At 35.8% G+C, this 21,716-nt stretch overlaps 1 protein-coding gene across 3 annotated transcripts in view; it reads right to left on the bottom strand.

Moving 5' to 3' along the window:
* Positions 1-246: 246 nt before the first annotated feature.
* Positions 247-21,716, bottom strand: part of LOC149816014 (rho GTPase-activating protein 7-like) — a 73,167-nt gene continuing 51,697 nt past the window's right edge. For all 3 annotated transcript variants that reach the window (XM_089986663.1, XM_089986662.1, XM_089986664.1), the window contains 7 exons: positions 4,886-4,946; positions 4,714-4,797; positions 3,324-3,437; positions 3,074-3,243; positions 2,728-2,797; positions 1,209-1,358; positions 247-786 (listed from right to left, as the gene is read on the bottom strand). In XM_089986663.1, the coding sequence (XP_089842789.1) occupies positions 652-786; positions 1,209-1,358; positions 2,728-2,797; positions 3,074-3,243; positions 3,324-3,437; positions 4,714-4,797; positions 4,886-4,946 (784 nt within the window). In that variant the 3' untranslated portion in view covers positions 247-651. The remainder of the gene's footprint in view (positions 787-1,208; positions 1,359-2,727; positions 2,798-3,073; positions 3,244-3,323; positions 3,438-4,713; positions 4,798-4,885; positions 4,947-21,716) is intronic.

Below are 21,716 nucleotides of genomic sequence, written 5' to 3'. Positions count from 1 at the left end.
ATATGTGGCTTACCGGTTCTTCACTGTATCACCTGCTATGCTAACTCAGCTCCCACCTACCTTCTTTCTGCCATGAGAACGACGACGCTTCATCCATTGCTCCCTATTATGTCGAGTTTATTTAACCCTCCTCTTGTTGTATATACACAGTTGAGTTTGGAGTATCGATTTTCCATGTACCACCAAAGAAGAGAAAAAAGCTTTAGCTTAGAGCCAGAAAAGAACGCAAGAGTTGAGGGAAACTAACGTAGTAAATCTCGAACTTCATTCCGACAGTCTCCTTTACATCAGCCACACATGGCTAACTCAATATTACATCACTAGGCAAAACCTCTGTACATTATTTCTTCTTTTTTTCATTCAAAAATCCTCAACGGCCATGGAGGCGGAGCTCGTACAATCGCAACCAAGCGCCAGAAAAGTAATGAACCTTATCAGTTCAGTCCCACTAAATAAACTCAACGCAAAGTTTGTAAATAAGTTGAAATGCCTGATCAACAAGGTGAGAAATTGAGAGGTTAGCTTACAGAGGACGAAAAAAGGATAAGGAACAGCAGGAAAGTAGTGACTGGATATACAAATGATAACAAATTGGCTTTCAATTATTCCAACAATCAGCGGCCTTCTGATTGAGATGTGTATTTGGAAGGGCTACTGATCTCGTGAACTTGTCCCACGACTTCCATCAAGGTTGTGAAGCTCATTTAAAAGCTGATGACGCCGTTCCTTCAAGATGTCAAGTCGAGTTGTCAACTCAACCAGTGCAGACGATGTGGAAGCCAGTCCCTGATGTAGCCAGAGGCACATTGTTAAAACTCACTCTGTTTCTGATAAAAGAAAGCCCCAGAAAGCCAACTGAAAAGCTTTACATTCTAATCTTTGTAGTGAGATGCTAAATGAATTGCTAATGTGATAATGGAGAGACACAACTCTGGGAATTGCATGGCCAGTTCCTTCCTCCAAATTCACATAGAGGACAGAATAACTGGATGACTTGGACGACCCAAATAAGGGGAAGACAAGTATTGCAAAAAATGCAAAATGGCCAGTAACATCACTCAAAATAAAGTATACAAGTCATCCAAGTCAGCGCTGTCTAGTTGGGCTTTCATAAATGTCACGAGACAGATTATATGGTACTGGATATTTTGTTACTTCATCAAAAAACTAAAAAAGTGGAGGTCCACCAAATCTCAGAAGACACTTACTTCATCCTGAACAGTTGGCTCCTTCATAGAACCAGAATCATGTGTGGATATGCTTGCAAGGTCTGGTCGTTTCCGAGGAGCTTGTCTGCTCTGTACATAAGGCATGCCTTGTGTTCTTGTAGATCCCCAGTCAGATCCAAACAAAACATCCTGCCTTCAACAGGGAAACAGTTAAAACCCAGACATGTATATCCATATATTGGTTTGTTCAACATTTACAGACATCTACAAAAACTTGTTATTTTAGCTTCAAGTTTTCTTTTCAAAATTTGAACTGAAACATATTTTGTGGTTGGTGTTATTTGAGATTATAAAAATCTCATGACTTATTTTTTAATCCATATGTTCATGGTTTTATATGAATCATTAGTCAAAGAAGCGCAAAACAAAATATTAGACTGACAGACTTGATTTGTCTGTATGCCATGCCTGAGTACAACATTGACACCCATACTCATGTATGGGTAACACACTAACCAGCATCAACAATTAAAAAGAACCTTCTGTTAGAAAAGGAAATAAAATAAAAGGCCACATTGTGATTCCTGGTAACTTGCATGTCTCTTCTACCCATCAGCATTACCTATGCTTTCCAAGTTGGTCAAAATGTTTCTCCAGCAAGAGATTTAAAAATGGAGAATACACATGTAACACCTGCATTACACAGATGTACTTACAAACTTTGGATCCAAATGGACACAGGCACTAACACCTTCATTCCAATTTGAGTATCCGCAACTTGTTGATAAATTAGACATTTATTTAGAGTGTCTAGTGAGGTGTCCAATAGTTATTTATGTGCATGGATCATTCTTTTTGAAGTATAAAGTGTCATATAATCAAGATTAAAAAAAACTCAATGTGTAGCCAATCTAAAAATTATCAAATTAAATGCAATTCTATTTTTTGAAATTTATATTGCATTGCACTTCTTTTGCTTGTTACAACAGTCACCCTTTAAATATTCAACATACTAAGTTATAATAGTTAATAGGATTTCATTATTTACCTTTTAACTATATAAATTCACTGTAATGTAATAAATAAACAAATAGAGATAGAATACCCCAAGGGCCAATCTTGAGTAATGAATGGACAATTTTTGTTTTGAAAGAAAGTAAACTTGACCATATGGAGAAAGTATTTTTTTGTGTATATCATTGAACAATATGGAAAATCTTGCCTTGGACAACATGAATGGAAACAGTGAAGCACCCAAAAAATGCCCACAATAACAAAAAAGTTGATAGATGTTTCAAGCATCCAAGTACACATTTATTTTTTGTGCCACCATTCTAGGATGAGTACTATAAGCTTCAAACTTTGGCCAACAAGACGACAAACATGAATTTTTCAGTTCGCAACATGGAAAAGTGCAAACTATAGGTCATGAGTGTTTGTCAGCAATGAAAAAAAGCATAGTAAGTGTCAGCAATTACAACAAAGCCAACCCAAGCTTTGCTTATCAAGGAGAAAAAAAATGGCACAACAAAACCACGTTTGAATTTTGCATGTTTACCTCACTTTTCTCAGTCCCTTCATGGTGTAATATACCACTAGCAGTTCCTCTATCTTGTTGCCGAAGCTTCCTGCAATAAGTATCCATATCAGAAGGGTCTTTTTCCCTTGTTAAACACTGTATTTAGCATTTGTTTATAAATCCAATTTGTTCACAACAGAGAAGTTGGAAAAATTCAAAATATAGATTAATAAGCATCAAAATCCTACTTCTGCACCATTATGCAATTGGATGCAACATGTAGGAAAATTCTATCTATCTCACCTAAAATCTCTTACTGACAAATCCAGATCTAAGAAAATTTAGATAATGTATACTGAATAAAGAGGGGAAAACAAGTTCCTACTGTGCCAGTTCATGATTCTGAGCATGGTGATGTTGGCTACATGATTCACAGATAGAGCCATAGCCATGCTGGCGCTGTTGATTAAGCTGTGAATGAAGATCAGCAACCCTCTGTTTCAAGCTTACCACATCGGCCTCAGCAACAGCAATTTCCTCAAGTTCTGCCCTAGTCTGCTAAAACAGAAAAGTATTAGCAAGGAACTTTGATGCATTCCATAAACAAGTAAACAGAAACAACAATAAAACCAAACCTTGGTGTCCATACTATATGATAGCAAATAACTTGCTGGAGGCATGTTCAGTCCAGCCTCCAAAGTTGCCCTAAGATCTCTCTCCTTTTGCAGTTGCTCTTGTAATCTTGCCACCTGTTATCACCATTAAATTTGTCACAACTGTAATAAGGCAAATGAACAAAACTTATTGACTTTAAACAGTTAAACCATGAGAATTACATTCACGTCTTCATTGTCACCACTCAAAGAATCAACAGATCAACCACAGACAATTCCTTATTAAACAAAAAAAGTTAGGTAAAAGTTAAAGATCAAACACGCATGTTATATTTTATCCTGAAGTGCAAGAGGAGGGGAAGTATTTACAGAACAACAAGATACACTGAAGATATGATCAATTTCTATCTACCAACTTGCATGGAAAACAATCTTTGTGCAGATCAATTGAGATTTTGACGATACACTCCAGATTTACTAGGAGACACTAGACTAGAAGGGATGTTTGGCCCATCCACATAACAAAGTCAAATGGATCTATAAATATGTGCCAAGATATTGGGTAATTCAAAAATTAAGAACAAGCCATTGAGGAAGAAGATAACAATGAAAAAGAGCAAGAATCAACTTTCACAAACAAAACACCTGTCACATGGGTGCGGGTGTGGGGGCAGGGGTGCGGCACTTTCAAAAAACTTGGGTGCGGGGGTACAGCAATATATATATATATATATATATATATATATATATATATATATATATATATATATATATATATATATATATATATATATATAAAGTCCAAAAGTTGGACATAAATGACCCTAGGTGCAGTCAACGCACCCAGGGTCAGGTTGACCACACCGGGTGCCGCACACGCACACGTGTCGCGTCGATGCGGGTGCGGCACCCAGTTTGCCGAGTCCCTGTGACATAGCAAAACACCTTTTCTTCTCCCTTGAGATGATTTTAACAAGGCATAAAAATATATTGCTTGCTGGCCCTTCCACATAACAAAGTCAACACGTGCATGCGTTAGCCTGAACTTACACATGCACATACATGTGCATGCACACATACACAACTTGGGAGGGCAGTATTATTTCACTCTTTACAAAGTTTTGACTACCATAGTGACTGCTTCCATTAATTCTCACCAACAAGTGCAGAACTTTGTAAAGAATATGAAGGAAAAAGATTCATTACACTCCCAATTCCCAAACTAATACCACTAAATATGCTTTATACTCAAAACAAGTTAATTACAATTCCTCTTGACAATTAATGTTCGGAACCCCTATGGCACCACAAACATTGTTAGGGGCAATAAATTTTGTTGAACTTATTAGGCCGTGGATATTAACAATATCCATACACATGCCTGCACACACACACACACACACACACATACATCTTGTTCAAGTGCTAATCGACGCTCATGTAAAGCTTGCTTTCTCCTCCCCAAACTTGCTTGCAGGATTGCATTCCCCTTTGCCTACACACAATAAATAATATTATTCAGGCTAAAGGGTAAAAAATTATGCAGATATCAAAGAAGAGAGAAAATGTGCTTAATACTTTACCTCTTTTGAAATTTTGTTTTGAAGATCATTTTTAGCCATCTCAAGTCTTTGAACCACAATCCTGAAAATAAGTTGATAAATTACAAACGCTAAACTCTAGAAAGCAAGTATAACATGGCACCGAATTGGTCAGGAATATGCAGAAGTATTTGCCAACCTATGACACCACGATAGAAAACCAAAATCAGGGGGAAAAGCATCTGACAGGAGCACATACCAAAACAATAATTTCTGGACAACAAAGGAACAAATACTGAAAACAAACATTGACGCTTGAGCCACAAAATGCAGAAACAGTAAGGAGTAGTGTTCAGAAAAATGAAAAGCAGAAAATCTCCAATCAATCTCTACACAGAGTACAAACACATACTGCTTTTTATGAATGTCATGCATAGGATAGAGAGAAAGAAGGGAATATTACTCGCATCATATTTCAGATGATCACAGCAGAACTGCAAAAGTGTACCAGGTTTACCATAAAATTTATGTTTGTAAATAAATTGTGCATGACCAAATACACATATCTATGCATGACATCCAATACTTTTAACATCCCTCTGTTAAAATATATCTCGATCTTGTAATACAATATATATTTTATATATATAAAAGGTATTACATATACATACATATTATATATGTATATGTATATGTATATACTTATTTATATATATAAAATATGTATTTTCTCTTATTAGCCGTAGGGGTAGTTTAGGCATTTCCTTTGTACTTTTGCGCATATTCACATTACGAATATGCATGCATTTTTTATTCTTTTCTTTTCTTTTTTTTTCTTTTCTTTTATTTCCTTTTTTATTCTTTTTTTCCTCTCTTTGACTTTTTGACCCACCTTGGGGGGCCCAACCATGTAGTTGTCGGGCCCTTCCAACGGTCACAATTGTGACCATTGGATGGGCTCCAACGGCTACAGGTTGGCCCCTCCAAGTGTTAAAATATATGTAATTCATATATATGTATATGTTTATATACATATATATTTGTATTATCTAAAATACCCGATAGGGGTATTTTAGTCATTTCACAAGTACCCGATAAGGGTACTTGTTTCCTTTCTTTATTTTTTGTAAATTCTTTTTTTCTTTTTTTCTTTTTTTCTTTTTTATATTTTTGCCCACCTAAAAGGGGCCCCACCATGGAGTCGATGGGGCCCCCAACGGTCACATTTGTGACCGTTGGGGGCTCCCAACGACTCCATGGGAGCCCCTAGGTGGCTCTTCTTTTAAGGCCATAAGGCCACTCTCCTCTCCTCCTTTTTTGTGTATAAATAGGGGTGAACCCCTCTTGTGTTTTTCACTCTTGAGAGCTCTCTCTCTTTTCAATAAGAGACATTTATATTTTTATGTTGTGTTGTCTCTTGTGGTTTTGGGTGTTAGCCCTTTTGTTTGTTCATTAGTAGATGTTGTAAGTGCTTAATGCACTCTTTGCTTTTCCGCATATTTCATTACATGGTATCAGAGCCTTGTGTATGCTCTTCTTCTTAATATAGCTAGTTGTGTAGCTATATTTTTTTCTTGTTGTATCTCTCTTCATTTATCCTCTTGTAAGTGATTAAAATGGAAGGATAACAAAAGATTGATCTCTCCTTCAAGCTCAATGGTTCCAACTACATGATGTGGGCCGCCGCCATGGAGAACAACCTCAAAGGTAAAAAACTTTGGGGATACGTTATGGGCACCATTCCAGAACCACAACTCCAACTAACTAAGATGGATGGTGATCAAGAAAAAGCTCTTGAAGGAAATGCCCGCATGAAGGCCATTGAAGATCACCAATCTAAAATGGAAGATTGGGAAAGTAAGCATGCCAAGATTCTTGCTTGGTTCATGAACAATGTGGAGCTCAAGATTTGCGCCAACATTGCCAAGTTTCGGATGGCTAATGAAGCATGGTTCTTCATAAAAGGTATGTTTACTCAAAAAGACCTTGCTCGTCAATTCTTTCTTCAAGAAAAAATCCGGACTATCAAGCAAGGAGAAATGAGTGTAAGAGATTACTTTAGCACTCTTGGTCCCCTATGGGATGAACTATCTTTACTAGAACCAAAATGGGTTTCTAGTGTGGATGTGGAATTAAGGAGAGAACAAATGGAAAAAAAGCACTTTTTTCAATTTTTACATGGGCTTAGGCCCGAATATGAACAAGTTAGATCTTCCCTCCTACATAGATCTAAGCCTCTTCCCTTGGAAGATGCCATAGCCGAAATATGCCAAGAAGAAACTCGTCTTGGCATGATTAAAGCAGGAGATGATGTCTTGGCCGTATCAAAACCCGGCAGCCATATGAAAGCTTACAAACCTCCACATTTTGGAAAGCAAAATAATTATAATGGCAAACTATAGAAAAGCCATTTGCCATCATTGTCAAGAGCCGGATCATATAAGACCTAATTGCCCTAAGTTGAATGAAGCACCTAAAAATAAGGTTGCTTCCGTTGAAGAAGCTACTCAAAAGAAAGAGGAAACCATCAAAGGGAAGAAATCTTTTTCTCTTGCACAACTATCAGAAGCACTACAAACTCTACTCAAGATTCCATCAACCTCGGGTGTCGCCATAGCTTCTTCCTCTCCTCCAGGTATGTCTTCTTGGATCCTTGACTCTGGAGCTTCCTTTCATATGACCCCACTTGAAAATGAGCTTTCCGATTTGTGTAATAATTATAAAAACTCCTATGTTTCAATTGCCGATGGTACATCTCTACAAGTAAAAAGTTTTAGAACTTTAAACTTTTCAAAAGATTTCTTTGTGCCAAACGTGAGAGTTGTACCTCAACTTAATTTAAATCTCCTCTCTGTTGCTCAAATATGTGATCATGGATGTGAAATCTCCTTCTCAACTAAGGATTGCTCTATACAGGATCTCCGGTCCGGGAAGCAGATTGGGCAAGGCCATAGGAGGGGAGATCTCTATTACATGAGCAACTTGAAACTCCCCACAAACTCTTTTTGTAACCATGTCCAAGATAAAAATATTGAAATTTGGCATCAAAGACTTGGACATCCAAGTTTCTAAAAAATGTACTCCTTTCCATTTGGAAAGAAATGTTGTAATGAGAAACATTTTGTTTGCAAGAATTGTATTTTTGGCAAAATGAAATCTACTCCTTTTCCAAACCGAACTTTTGTGTCCAAAAGACCTTTTGAGTTAGTCCATTCGGACGTTTGGGGTGCTTCCCCGATCATGTCTAAAGGAGGGTACTCCTATTACGTTACTTTCATTGATGACTACACTAGGTATGTATGGATCTACTTTCTTAATTTAAAATCCGAAGTCTTTGACTTCTTCAAAAAAATTCATATGATAGTTAAAAATCAATTGTCAAGTAATATCTCTACTCTTAGATCTGATTCGGGTGGAGAATATTTATCAAATGAATTTCAAAATTATTTAGAAGTAAATGAAATTTGTCATCAAAGATCGTGTCCTAGGACTCCCCAACAAAATGGCTTGGCCGAAAAAAAGCATAGACACATCATGGAAACCACTAGGACACTCCTTATTTCCAAAGAAATTCCAAAGAGTTTTTGGGCCGAAGCGGCCTTAACCTCAACTTAATAAATAGAATGATATCTTCATCCTTACAAAATACATCTCCATATGAAAAACTATTTGAAAGAACACCCGATTTCAATAGATTAAGAATTTTTGGATGTAAATGTTTTGTCCTTACACAAACGGGACAAATTATCTCCTAAAGGTATTGAATGTGTTTTCTTGGGATATGGAGAAAATCAAAAGGGTTTTAGATGTTTTGACTTGAAAAATAACAAACTCTATGTATCCAAAGATGTAACCTTTTTGGAAAATAAAAATGGTTTTGTGAAAACTAAAGATATTGACGAAAGTGAATATGCTTTTTTATTTGATCTTCTATCTCAAGAAGATGAGACTCCTCAAGAAGAGGAAATCTCTAATGAGTCTTTGAATGACCTAGAGGATATTCCTCTTGACAATGTTATAGATGAAAGTGATAGACCAATCCAAACCTATGTTAGGCGTGGTCAACAAACTCAAATGAGCGCCTTAGAAAAATACTCTCAAGGATCCAACATAGAAGAAACCTCTTTAAGGAGATCCGGTCGGATCTCCAATCCTCCTAATCGGTTTGTTTTCTATGAGTCCCTAACTCCAAGATATAGAGCGTGTCTAATTGTGTTGCACTCATTTCATGAACCTTCACACTATAATGAGGCAAAAAACATTCCCCAATGGGTTGAAGCCATGAACTTAGAGCTTAGTGCCCTTGAAAAGGCAAAAACTTGGGAAATAACTTTGTTACCCACTGGAAAGAAATCAATTGGATGTAGATGGGTCTTCAAAATTAAAACTAAGAGTGATGGTTCATTAGAATGTTACAAAGTACGGTTAGTAGCTAAAGGATATGCTCAAGAATATGGTATAGATTATGAAGAAACCTTCGCACATGTTGCTAGAATGACTAGTGTTAGGACTCTTATTGCCATTGCGTCAGTAAAAAAATGGCCTATCTATCAACTAGATGTTAAGAATGCATTTCTAAATGGCGAATTAAATAAAGAAGTTTACATGGATCCCCCACCAGGAGTATGTGTTAAAATGTATCATTCAACATTTGTAATATTATATATATTTTATATATATAAAGTATAATACATATTCATATATGGTATATATGCATATGTATTATCCTAATTATATATATAAAATATATATTTCTCTATTTATAGGCATAGGGGTAGTTTAGACATTTCCAGTTTTACGCATATTCCATTCGTAATATGTTTGTAATTTTATCTTTTATTTTATTTTTTATTTTATGTTAAAATGTATCATTCAACATTTGTAATATTATATATATTTTATATATATAAAGTATAATAATATTCATATATGGTATATATGCATATGTATTATCCTAATTATATATATAAAATATATATTTCTCTATTTATAGGCATAGGGGTAGTTTAGACATTTCCAGTTTTACGCATATTCCATTCGGAATATGTTTGTAATTTTATCTTTTATTTTATTTTTTATTTTTTCCTTTTTTCGTGGTTTGCGCAACCTAGGGTGGCTCCCCAAAGAGTCGTTGGGGAGCCCCCAACGGTCACAAATGTGACCGTTGGGGGCTCCCAACGACTCCTTTGGGAGCCCCCTAGGTGGCTCCTTTCTTGTGTTATAAATAGGGGTCTCCCCCTTTGTATTTTCTACTTCTTGAGGGAGCTTATGCTCCATTGTAATGGGGTTTTTACCCCTTCTCCATTATTCTTCAATGATATGCAACTTATGACTTTATGTCATATTTTTCCCTTTTTATGGGTTTTATGTGTAAGCACATTATGTGCTTATGTTGTTTCCCTTTAATGGGTATATTTGCACTTCACGTGCATAGATATGGGTTCATTATTGAACCCAATGTATTTCAAGTCACTTTCTAACATGGTATCAGAGCGAGGTCACGATGGGGTTGTCCTTTGGTGCAACGGAAAGCGTGTCGCTCAAGAAATGGTGAAGTATTCATTGCTCTTCCTAAAATATTATGCTTTTGAAGTTATTCGGTATCCCTTTTCTTAAAAGTATTATGCATTTGAAAATATGTTTCTTGCATATAGTTTGTTATTTTAATGGTCATGATAGTTGAATTATTTCTTTTCACATTTTGTGTGCTCATATATTTTGAAAATATCTCCTTTTAAATTTGGTGAAATCGTTTGTTGTCCAAATATAAAATTCGTGTTTTTCGAACTACTCATCGCATATAATAGTAATTTATGTTTTTAAAAATTACCTTCAATTATGTGAGATTTATAGTTCTTATATAAATATTTCATGATTGACCTATAAGTTAACTTTTAAAAATTATATATATGATTTCTTGCTAAAATAATGATCTTTGCTTAAAAAATTTTAACTCTCATATGAACCCTAATTTGATTCGAGTTCTCCTCTTGATTATGGATTTTAGTGCATTTTTGAAAAAATTGATATAATCATTATATGAGAATCTCTCACATCTAAAATCTTTGTTGAATCCTAAAGTAGTTCTTGTTAATGATGACTTATAAGAACTCCTAAAAAGTTTTTCAATGTTTCTTTTTTGAAAAATTATCTATGATAAACCATTAGGAAAGATTGTTTTAAAAGGAATTTCCCACATAGAGTGCATAGTTCATCTATTACATCCTTTTTGGTATAAATGATTTCATTTTTCATCCTTATAAACTTGTTGGTTTGTATTTTTCATAAGGTTTCGAAACCTCTTAATAATATCTTTAAAGATGCCTACATTGGCCATAATATGGTTTTCTTTGTCCTCAATTGCACTTATCAAGCATGTTTGTTTACACCTTGGTGTGTATTTGTTCAAGTATTATATGAGTGCCTTCGTGCACATCTTTTATAAAGCCTTGTGTGCTTACATGTGTATTGTCTCTTCGTAGACATTTTTTGCATTATGGAGCCTTTATGCACATTTCTTTTGTGAAAAATATAATGAATTTAGATATTGAGTTCTTGTTAAATCATTGTAAGTGCTTATAGCACTTTGTATGTGTCCGCATATCTCATCACAATCAAAGAATATTTTAAAATTGTTGTATGGGATTTAATTCCAAATCTATAAATTTTCAAGTGTTTTTTGAATATTCTTTCCTTGAGTATTGTGTTAAAGCCTTCTTTGTGAACCATTACGGTTCTTATGATTTCTTTGATTAAAAACTTGATTGTCTTGATGAATTCTTTATGTTGTTGTGTTTGTTGCTTAATAAGTCTTTTTTTGGTACAAGACTTCTTTTGAAGTTTAAGCATAATTCGTGTTTATGCAAAATTGTTTTGATGGATTATATTGGACCTTTGATTCAATTTGTTAATCGGTCCTCTTGGTAAAAACTTTTATTTGGAAAATGATTCCTTATGTGGTTACTGCCCTTTTGTGGCACTTATATTTGTCCATCACATGTTATTTAATGCATCATTGTTTTGGCCTTATTATTGTTTTATTAGAGATGTTTGTTGAGGTGAGTTATGGGCACCTCGTGGTATATCATTTTAGATTGTCCAAATTGCCATATTATAGATGGTGGTTGAGGTGAGTTATGGGCACCTTGGGACTCTAGAATGATTTGGTATATGATCTCTAATTATGAGTGTGACACTCGTTGTTATGTCTTTTTAGATTGTCCACTTACCATATTATAGATGGGGGTTGAGGTGAGTTATGAGCACCTTGGGACTCTAGAATGATTTGATATATGAGTGTGTCACTAGTTTGTTCTTGTGCCAATGATATTATGGATGCTTCTAAGTAAATGTGATGGACATATGGTATTTGAAACCTTAAATGTTTTAAGGTACATTTAAAATCAAGATGTTTTGGGATTATAGCCCAACCTTTTATTTGTTTATGAATCTTATGAGTGCATTTGCACATTTGTGATTCCGTATGTTGTGCTCGTTGTGCACATGTGTTCTTGTGATTTTGCACAAGTATTCTAAGAGTTCTTGGTGTGTGTATGTTCACACATTTGTTCTCAAGAATTTTATTTTATCGATTATAGTATCTTGTTGAAGATATTTTTTACATGCATGTTATTGTTATGAGAATTCATTTTAAAAGGAGTATTGTTTTATTCGAGGTTTATTTTCATTACAAGTTTGTTGCTTCAAAAGTTTTTTCCTTTTATGCCCATTATCTAAGTGTCATCATATGTAGACAAGAATCTTATTACACCTTCGTGTGTTTTTAGCCCTTTGTTGGCTTTTGCTCTCTTGGTCTAGTAGCTGAACACACTTGTCTTGAGTGTTTTTATATGTAGACAAGACACGTTGATTCACACCATGATGTGTGATTTTTAGCCTATGTTGGCGTTTGTGTCCTTGTTCTAGTCGCTTAGATGTATGCCCATGGTTGGCTTATTTCACTCATTTCAAGTGCCATCATATGTAGACAAGAGATGTATTATGTATTAGCCCATGGTTGGCTTATTATTCTTGTTCTAGTAGCTTAACATACTTGGTTTTAAGGGTATTTTTACGTAGACAAGAGATACTTTTTAGTCCATGTTGGCATGTATGCTCTTGTTCTTGTCGTAGATGCACTTATGTCAAGTATTATTATATGTAGACAAGAGGATCTTTTACACACCTTTGTGTGTGTCTTTGGCCTTTAATGGCTTTATATTCTTGATCTAGTAGCTTATACACTTGATTTATGGGTTTTTGGAGAACTAATGAGGAAGTTGTTTGTAATGGATGAACTATTATTGAAATTTGCAAAATTTCATTCATGACTTGTGTTTTTCAAGTGAATCATCTTTTTGATATGCATATCAAGTTGTTTTTTTTTGTCAATTAAGTGTGACTTTCATAAATGATTTTAAAACCTTGTGAACTCTTGGGTTTATTTTACCTAAAGTATGCTTGGAGACTTCGTTTCTCTTGTTTAGCACTTCATTACATGTTTGAAGCATGATCATTAATGAGTTCTTTGAGTATTAATTCATTTAATGATAAGTATATGCATATGCTCTTTATGGCCTCTTTTGGGCTCTCATTCAATAAAGCATATGTATTTTATGCCTCTTCGTAGGCTTCTTGAGGTATCCCTTCGTGGATCATTTTGTTATTCCTCATTATGGGGTTATATTTGTCCAATGTTGGACCTTATGAATGCATTATGCATTCTTGCAATTTATTTTTGCATAATGTGCTTCCGCTCATTTTTGTTTTAACATAATGTATGATTTAGAAACTTTGGTTTTCTAAATTTTTCGTTTCATGCTAAAGTAACTATCATATTATACATAAATTTTGCACCTTGTTAGGAATGTTCCTTTTTGAGTAAAGTGCAAAGGTATTTTTTACTTGTTCTTTGTTGTTTTCTTTTCTCAGGATCTTGAAGATAAGAGAAAAAGGAAGTCCCTTGGATAGAAGGTGCTCATCGATAAAGACATTGGAGGAAGATATTTACAATGGCATTCGTTCTGAAGGCTCTTGGAGCTTTGAGATTCTTCTTCTTGCCGTCTTCAACCTTTTCGTTCCCCCACGCAAAGCTTGAGGGGGGGTGTTAAAATGTATCATTCAACATTTGTAATATTATATATATTTTATATATATAAAGTATAATACATATTCATATATGGTATATATGCATATGTATTATCCTAATTATATATATAAAATATATATTTCTCTATTTATAGGCATAGGGGTAGTTTAGACATTTCCAGTTTTACGCATATTCCATTCGAAATATGTTTGTAATTTTATCTTTTATTTTATTTTTTATTTTTTATTTTATGTTAAAATGTATCATTCAACATTTGTAATATTATATATATTTTATATATATAAAGTATAATACATATTCATATATGGTATATATGCATATGTATTATCCTAATTATATATATAAAATATATATTTCTCTATTTATAGGCATAGGGGTAGTTTAGACATTTCCAGTTTTACGCATATTCCATTCGGAATATGTTTGTAATTTTATCTTTTATTTTATTTTTTATTTTTTCCTTTTTTCGTGGTTTGCGCAACCTAGGGTGGCTCCCCAAAGAGTCGTTGGGGGCTCCCAACGACTCCTTTGGGAGCCCCCTAGGTGGCTCCTTTCTTGTGTTATAAATAGGGGTCTCCCCCTTTGTATTTTCTACTTCTTGAGGGAGCTTATGCTCCATTGTAATGGGGTTTTTACCCCTTCTCCATTATTCTTCAATGATATGCAACTTATGACTTTATGTCATATTTTTCCCTTTTTATGGGTTTTATGTGTTAGCACATTATGTGCTTATGTTGTTTCCCTTTAATGGGTATATTTGCACTTCACGTGCATAGATATGGGTTCATTATTGAACCCAATGTATTTCAAGTCACTTTCTAACAGTATGTATTGGTAAAAATAAAATACTCAAACTTAAAAAGACATTATATGGTTTAAAACAAGCCCCAAAGACTTGGCATGATAGATTTAGTAATGTAATGACAAGTTTGAATTTTCGTTCATGTTATACTGACACTGCTTTGTTTGTGAAAAGTGCAGGGTCTTCAGTAGTTATTTTACTACTTTATGTTGATGATATGATCATCACTGGAAGTGATGAGCAAGGAATTTATGATATTAAGAAAGTTTTAAAAGAACATTTTGACATGTCTGATCTTGGTTTCTTAAGATACTTTTTAGGGATTGAAGTGGCGTACTCTCCTCGAGGGTACATTCTCCCTCAGATGAAACTGATTGCTGACATTTGTTCTAAATCTGGTATCTCCGATGATAAGAAGACAGAAACCCCTAAAGTCATCAATGCAAAGTTAAGGTTGGAAGATGGAACACCTCTCGAGGATCCTACTCCCTACCGGCAACTTGTTGGGTCTCTAACCTACTTATCCATTACTCGGCCAGACATAGCTCATGTTGTCCACTCTGTCAGTCAGTTTCAACATGCACCTACAACCGTGCACATGAGTACAGTCTTAAGGATCGTCAGATATATCAAAAACACCATAACTAAGGGAGTTTTTCTTTCTTCCTCCTCATCACTTGATTTAATTGCTTATACTGATGCTGATTGGGGAGGAAATCCCAATGACCGAGTCTCAACTACGAGATTTTGTGTTTTCTTAGGTGACTCTATGATTTTTTGGAGATGCAAGAAGCAGCACAAAGTATCCTTGTCCTCAACGGAAGCGGAATATCGTGCTATGGCCACTACAACCATGAAACTTGTATGGCTAAGAAGTTTCCTCAGTGATATGGGCATTGTCATCTCTACTCCTTCGAAGATGTGTTGTGACAACAAAAGTGCAATTTATATTGCAAGCAATCACACCTTCTATGAGCGTACTAAGCATATTGAGATGAACTGTCATTACGTACGTGATGAATACCTGAGAGGAACCATAGCACTACCTTACGTCACATCTGAGTACCAGTTGGCGGACTTCTTCACTAGGACCCTTGCTGCTGCTCGTTTTTTGTTTCTCCTTAACAAGCTTTCGGTTATATCCCCGTAAAGCTTAAGGGAGGGTGTTAAAATATATGTAATTCATATATATGTATATGTTTATATACATATATATTTGTATTATCTAAAATACCCGATAGGGGTATTTTAGTCATTTCACAAGTACCCGATAGGGGTACTTGTTTCCTTTCTTTATTTTTTGTAAATTCTTTTTTTTTCTTTTTATTTTTTATATTTTTGCCCACCTAAAAGGGGCCCCACCATGTAGTCGATGGGGCCCCCAACGGTCACATTTGTGACCATTGGGGGCTCCCAACGACTCCATGGGAGCCCCTAGGTGGCTCTTCTTTTAAGGCCATAAGGCCACTCCTCCTCTCCTCCTTTTTTGTGTAGGTGAACCCCTCTTGTATTTTTCATCTTGAGAGCTCTCTCTCTTTTCAATAAGAGACATTTATATTTTTATGTTGTGTTGTCTCTTGTGGGTTGCTAGGTCGTCGCCCAGAAGCGACGCGTCACACCGGCGCCCGGGTGTGGTGTCAAATAGGCAAGGGTTCCCTCACTTTGTTGGACGGGTGGGGGTAAAGAAGTTAGTCCAAGACCATAAAATTAGGTTAGCCACTTGGAATATAGGGTCTTTAACTGGTAAGTTGGTAGAGTTAGTAGATGTTATGTGTAGGAGAAATATTGATATTTTATGTCTTCAAGAGACCAAATGGGTAGGTGAGAAAGCTAAAGTGATAGAACCTTGGGGATATAAGATTTGGTATACAGGAATAAATAGGAATAGGAATGGAGTAGGGATTGTTATGAGTCGTCAGTTTATAGATAATGTAGTTGAGGTCCGTAGGAAGGGTGATAGAATTTTACTTATTAAATTAGTATTAGGTACGGATATTATTAATATTATTAGTGTTTATGCACCTCAAGTAGGTTTAGATGATTCCATTAAGCATCAATTTTGGGAAGATTTAGATGGAGTAGTACAAGAGACATCTTATGGAGAAAAGCTTTTCATCGGCGGTGACCTTAATGGACATGTAGGCATTAGTAGGGATGGATTTGAGAATATCCATGGAGGCTATGGTATAGGAGAAAGAAATGAAAGTGGAGAAAGGATTTTAGATTTTTGTTTGTCCTATGATATGATCTTAGCAAACACTTGGTTTAGGAAGAGGGAGTCTCACCTAGTAACATTTAAAAGTGGGGTTAATACGAGTCAGATAGATTTTTTCCTACTTAGAAAGAGAGATAGGGGTTGTTGCATCGATTGTAAGGTTATACCAGGAGAAAGTGTAGCTACACAACATAGAGTCTTAATTTTATATCTTAGAATTAGACAATGCCGCAAAAGGGATAGACATAGGATAGATCCTAGAATTAAGTGGTGGGCACTGAAAGGAGCTAAACAAGGAATGTTTGTAGAGCAGGTAGTTAAGGAAGTTGATTGGTGTCTCGAGGAGGATTCAGAATCAATGTGGAATAAGATAGCGGGTGGTATGAGAAAAGTAGCTAAGGAGGTATTGGGTGAGTCTAAAGGCGGTGCACCACTAGGTAAGGATACATCATGGTGGAACGAGGATGTCAAATTAGCTATTAAGGTTAAAAGAGAGTGTTATAGAAATCTAAGTAAGAGTCGTGATAATGAGAATTTGGAGAAGTATATGATAGCAAAGAAGGAAGCTAAAAAAGTTGTTCGAAACGCGAGGGCTAAGGTATATAAGGAGGTTTATGACAAGTTGGATACCAAAGAAGGCGAGAAGGATATTTATAGGCTTGCAAAGATGAGAGATAGGAAATCGAAGGATTTGGGTATGGTTAGATGTATCAAAGATGAAACGCAAAGGGTTTTAGTCAAAGATGAGGAGATTAAGGAGAGATGGAAAGATTATTTTGATAAGCTATTTAATGATAGTCATGCTCAAGATCTTGGAGACTTCTCCATTCCTTTTCATGAGATAAATCGTGACTTCATGCGCAAGATTCAAAAGAAAGAAATTGCAGAGGCTTTGAAGAAAATGAAGTCAAGAAGGGCAGTTGGCCCAGATGGTATACCTATCGAGGCTTGGAAATGCTTGGGAGAGAAAGGTTTAGAATGGTTGACAAATCTTTTTAACTTGATTTGGCGAACAAATAAGATGCCTAATGAGTGGAGGAAGAGTACTTTGGTGCCTTTATATAAGAATAAGGGTGATATACAAGATTGCACAAACTATCGTGGTATAAAACTCATGAGTCATACTATGAAACTTTGGGAGAGGGTGATTGAGTCTAGGTTGAGGAAGGTTGTCATGATATCGGAGAATCAATTTGGTTTTATGCCTGGAAGATCAACTATGGAAGCTATACATCTTCTTAGACAACTTATTGAAAGATATAGAGAGAGGAACAAAGATTTGCATATGGTTTTTATTGATTTAGAGAAGGCATACGATAGAGTACCTAGGGACGTTCTCTGGTGGACAATGATGAAGAAAGGTGTTTCTCTCAAGTACATTAGTATAATTAAAGATATGTATGAAGGAGTAGTAACCAATGTCCGCACTTGTGGAGGGGTGACAACCAATTTTCCGATAACGGTTGGGTTACATCAAGGATCTGCTTTAAGCCCTTTCCTATTTGCGATAGTGATGGATGAGCTTACGAGATCAATTCAAGAAAATGTACCGTGGTGTATGTTGTTTGCTGATGATATTGTTTTGATTGATGAGTCTAGAGCTGGGGTTAATGCTAAGTTAGAATTATGGAGACAGACATTGGAAGCTAGAGGTTTTAAGTTGAGTAAGAGTAAGACTGAATATATGGAATGTCGGTTTAGTAAGCAACGAAGTAGTGATGGGAGTGTAGTGAAGCTTGGTGAGCAAGATATACCGGTGAATGATTATTTCAAATATTTGGGATCCATCATTCAAAAGTATGGAGAAATTGATGGAGATGTAAATCATAGGATAAAGGTTGGGTGGATGAAATGGAAAAGTGCTACTGGAGTGCTGTGCGATCGTAGAATGCCATTGCGGTTGAAGGGAAAGTTTTATAGGACGACTATTAGACTCGCTTTACTATATGGTACGGAATGTTGGGCTGCCAAGAGACATCATATTCAAAAAATGAGTGTAGCTGAGATGCGGATGCTTAGATGGATGTGTGGAAATACAATAAAAGATAAGATTCGGAACGAAGAGATACGTAAGAAGGTAGGTGTTGCACCCATTGAGAATAAGATGCGAGAGAATCGTTTACGGTGGTTTGGACATATTCGGCGAAGGCCTAATGATGCTCCAGTTAGAAGGTTGGAGAAATGGGAAAATATATTAGTTAAAAGAGGTAGGGGTAGGCCTAGGAAGACTTGGATGGAGATGATAGGAAAGGATATGAATGCTTTGAACCTCACCGAGGACATGGCGTTGGATAGAAATGATTGGAGGAAAAGGATTCATGTGGAAGACCCAAAATGAATTTCTTTTTTGGTTCATATCGCTGACCCCAATTGTTTTGGGATGAAGGCGTAGTTGTTGTTGTTGTTGTTGTTGTTGTCTCTTGTGGGTTTGGGTGTTAGCGCTTTTGTTTGTTCATTAGTGGATGTTGTAAGTGCTTAATGCACTCTTTGCTTTTCCGCATATTTCATTACACCAAGGCCTCTCTAAATGTATAAATAGGGGCTTCCTCCCCTTGTAAATGTGAGGGTTTCGGGACTATAGCCCAACCTTTTTTAATGCTTATGAATCTTATGAGTGCATTTGCACATTTGTGTATTGTGCATAAGTGTTTCAAGTGTTCTTGTTGTCTGTATGTGCACGTATTCGTTTCCAAGAATAGTGTACTTTTGATTGTAGTATCTTGTTGAAGATACTTTCACATGGTATCAGAGCCTCGTTTGAAGAAGGAGGATCGTGCATTTTTTCTCTTTTGAGTGCCTCGAAAAACGTACCTTCAAGCTATTGGAGTTTGGAGTGGATCATCTCCTTCGGGCAACGTTCTAGAAGCCTCTTTTATCAAGAAAGAGTTGAAAAGCCTTTGAGGTACGTGTTGTTTCTCATAATCTCTTGTCTCTAATGGGTGAAAAAGACTCTCATTTCTCTCTTGGGTTCAAACTCAATGGGTCCAACTATCATGTTTGGGCCGGTAACATGGAAGCTCACATCAAAGGAAAAGGGCTTTGGGGATATGTCCAAGGCTCAATTCCCGAACCGGAACCCAAGATAACTTCAATAGAAGAAGGAGAGATAAAGATTCTTTAAGGAGATGAAAGAACCAAGGCCCTTGAAGAATATACGAAAAAGCATGAAGAATGGGAAATGAGGAATTTTAAAATCCTTTCTTGTATATTTTCATCCGTAGAAACGAGAATCAATGCAAATATCATAAAATTCAAGAAGGCTTCTCAAGCATGGGAATATCTTGAGAAAATGTATACTTCTAGGGATTTATCCCATAAATACTATCTCCAAAAGAGAGCGCTAATGCTTCAACAAGGAGAAATGTCTATTAGAGAGTACTTTGCCGAGCTCTCTTATATTTGGGATGAGCTTGCTATGCTCGAACCCAAATGGAGTGGTAAAGCCATAGAGCATCGTCACAAACAATTGGAAGAAGATAGATTTTTCAATTTCTTGAATGGGTTTAGGCCCGAATTTCAACAAATCTGGCCTTCTCTTTTATCCGCCTTCTCTTCTCCCCATCTCGAAGATGTATTAACTAAATTAAGTGGAGAAGAAACTCGGATGGGTATAAGCAAGAATAACACAAGTGTTTTAGCCACACCTTTCAATAATGAAGAAAATGAAGGTGTAAATGCCGTTTCAAGGCCGGGGAACAACTTAAAGACATACAAGTCTCTTCATTTCAAAAATCAAAATCCAAGTGGACAAGGAGGAAGAAGGGAGTATAGCAAGCTTAATTGCTACTTTTGCAAAGAACCGGGGCACATCAAACCCATGTGTCCAAAGTTAAAGAAGTTTATTGCCATGGCAACTACATCTCAAGAAGGCCCATCATCTTCAAATGGAGCTCTATCTCTTCAACAAATCGTAGAAGCTCTTCAACCCCTTCTAAAAGGGGCCACATCCGGTGCGACCATGTCAACCTCCTCTCCTCTCGGTATGACTTCTTGGATTTTGGATTCGGGTGCTTCTTTTCATATGACTCCAAGTTTTAATTCTTTTTTCGAGTATACAAAAAATCCCCTTCCATCATTTGTTTCAACCGCGGATGGAACGTCTCTTGAAGTAAAAGGAATGGGTAACTTTGAAAAACAATGATTCTTTATTCCAAAAATTAGATTTATACCCAAATTGAACTTAAATTTTCTTTCCATTTTTCAACTCTCGGATCATGGGTGTGATATAAAATTCTCATCTAACAAATGTTGGATACAGGATCGCCAGTCCGAGAGATTGATTGGGAAAGCGTCTAGGAAGGGTGATCTTTACTATGTCGATTCCCTTCAAGTTCCCAAGAATCTTTTTTGTAATGTTGTCCAAAAAGCTATTAATGTGTGGCACAAAAGACTTGGACATCCAAATATTGTAAAAATTTTCCATTTGCCTTTTGTCAAAAGTTTATGCAAAAGTGATTTCACTTGTAATGATTGTATACTTGGAAAAATGAAAAAATTACCTTTCCTTCAAAAATCTATGTTTACAACTAGACCGTTTGAAATTGTTCATTCTGATGTACAGGGTCTGACACAAATTTTATCAAAAGGTGGTTTTGCTTATTATGTTATTTTTGTTGACGATTATACGAGATATTGTTGGATTTATTTTCTTAAACACAAATATGAAGTTTTTTCAATTTTTAAAACTTATCATATGATGATTAAGAATCAGTTTAATGGGAATCTCAAAATTTTTAGAACTGACTCA

Source organism: Nuphar pumila, chromosome 14 (genome assembly GCF_984573655.1).
Source record: "Nuphar pumila chromosome 14, dmNupPumi1.hap1.1, whole genome shotgun sequence".
In the NCBI taxonomy this organism is placed as follows: Eukaryota; Viridiplantae; Streptophyta; class Magnoliopsida; order Nymphaeales; family Nymphaeaceae; genus Nuphar; species Nuphar pumila.
Note: the sequence above shows the minus strand (reverse complement) of the source record. Positions and strands in the feature narration are given on the sequence as shown.